The 1710-nt window shown below is 52.4% G+C and overlaps 1 protein-coding gene across 1 annotated transcript in view; it reads left to right on the top strand.

Annotated features, from left to right (window-relative positions):
* Positions 1 to 332: 332 nt before the first annotated feature.
* The window catches only part of ZC3H12D (zinc finger CCCH-type containing 12D), a 34826-nt gene continuing 33448 nt past the window's right edge, over positions 333 to 1710 (top strand). Inside the window, exon 1 of the mRNA XM_006872076.1 lies at positions 333 to 649. Coding sequence (XP_006872138.1) covers positions 333 to 649 — 317 coding nt within the window. The remainder of the gene's footprint in view (positions 650 to 1710) is intronic.

Raw genomic sequence — 1710 nt, 5'->3', positions numbered from 1 at the left:
GCCAGGCTGCAGCGCCCTGATGGGGAGGTCAGGGCTGCTCAGTGAAGCTGCTAGGAAGACCTTGTCTTGGCAGAGCCAGTTTGGTCGGGTCCCTGGGGCTCTGGAGATTCCACCAGGGTTGGGCTGAGTGTGGAGACTACACTAGTAAATTCCCGTGATTGCAGGTGCGTTTCCCCAACCACACCGAGCAATTCATGATCCAGAAGGGGGTGTGAGCACATCATTCGTTCGCATTAAACATCTGATGGCTGATTTCTCTTTCTAGCACATGCCTGCCGGACTCAGAGTGCCAGAAGTCGGGGTCAGGGCCCCTGAGGCACGGCACGCCGAGCATGGAGCCCTCGGCCAAGATGGAGTTCTTCCAGAAGTTGGGCTACGGTCAGGAGGACGTGGTCAGGGTGCTGGGCAAGCTGGGCCAGGGCGCCCTGGTCAACGACGTGCTGCGGGAGTTGATCCAGACCTGCAGCCACCCCGCGACCCAGGAGCGACCAACAGGAGGCGCAGCCGGGCCCCTGCTCATCCCTCGGGGTTCCTGCGGGCCGCGGGACTCCATCCAGGGTCGGCTGGGGACAGACCCAGAAGAGGACTTCGAAGGCCCTGCGGGTGCCCTGAGACCCATAGTGATCGACGGTAGCAACGTGGCTATGAGGTAGCACGACTCCATTCCTTGGAACGCGGTGGGAGGGCCCAGTCTCAGGAGCCCCAGAACCGGAGCTCTTCTCTATGGTTTGCTTTGGGGCCAATGGATTAGGGTCTGAATCCACATTTCCACCTCCTAAGAGCTGTGTGGCACACGTAGGAACAGGAACTGGTGTGGCGCTGTAGGATAAGCAGTGGACCACACGGTCGGTTTGAATTATAAGGTCAGCAGTTCAAACCCACCAGCCGTTTCTTGGAAACCCCATACAGGATTACTATGAGTCGAAACTGACTCACTGCCACTTTACAACAGCAACAAGGAACTGTGTGGCATTAATCAGGTTGCTTAGCCTCTCTGAGCCTTATGACTCCTACCTGTAACATTGTTGTAACGTTTCTCTGGAAGGCAGTTATGAGAACCCTTATTTAAGGGATCACTGAGTGGTGGCCCTCTCCTGGGAGGCATCGAGTGTCTCGGGGGGAGGGGGGTAGCCTCTTGTCAGACTGCCTCACACTAGCTATGTGACTCTGGAAGAGTCAGCTCTCTTCTGTCAGGGTTCACTAAATGCCCACTGCTCTGATAGTCTGATACCAGCAGAGAAAGTGTAACCTCTCCTTCAGAGCATCAAATGGGAAATGTACTTGGCCTTTCCATTTGTAGCTCTCTGTTGGTGGGGGGGAGGGGTGGTTTAGGAGGTTGCAGTTCCCTAGCAAGCTGGAGAGAGATATTTGTGGCGCAGTGGTTAAGCGCTCAACTGCTAACCAAAAAGTCAGTGGTTCAAACCCACCCATTGTTCTGTGTGAGAATGATGTGGTAGTTTGAGTCCATAAAGATTACAGCCTTGAAAATCTAATTTTTTTTTTTTATGTTCACTATACTTTAATCATTCAAAATCAAAAAGGGCAACATTCATGTAAGAACAGAGTTGAGAAAGGATGGGAGCGTGGGTGGAATGGAATTAGGAAGCACAGGGAGGAAGTGGGATCACTGCTGTTACATGGAGGGGACTGAAATCATTGAGATGAAACAAAGTGTATGATGTGTTGAATGTAATATTTTATTTATTTATT

The sequence above is a fragment of the Chrysochloris asiatica genome, unplaced genomic scaffold (genome assembly GCF_000296735.1).
Source record: "Chrysochloris asiatica unplaced genomic scaffold, ChrAsi1.0 scaffold00182, whole genome shotgun sequence".
Taxonomy (NCBI): domain Eukaryota; kingdom Metazoa; phylum Chordata; class Mammalia; order Afrosoricida; family Chrysochloridae; genus Chrysochloris; species Chrysochloris asiatica.
The sequence above is the reverse complement of the archived record's forward strand: the minus strand, read 5'-3'. Positions and strand labels throughout refer to the sequence as shown.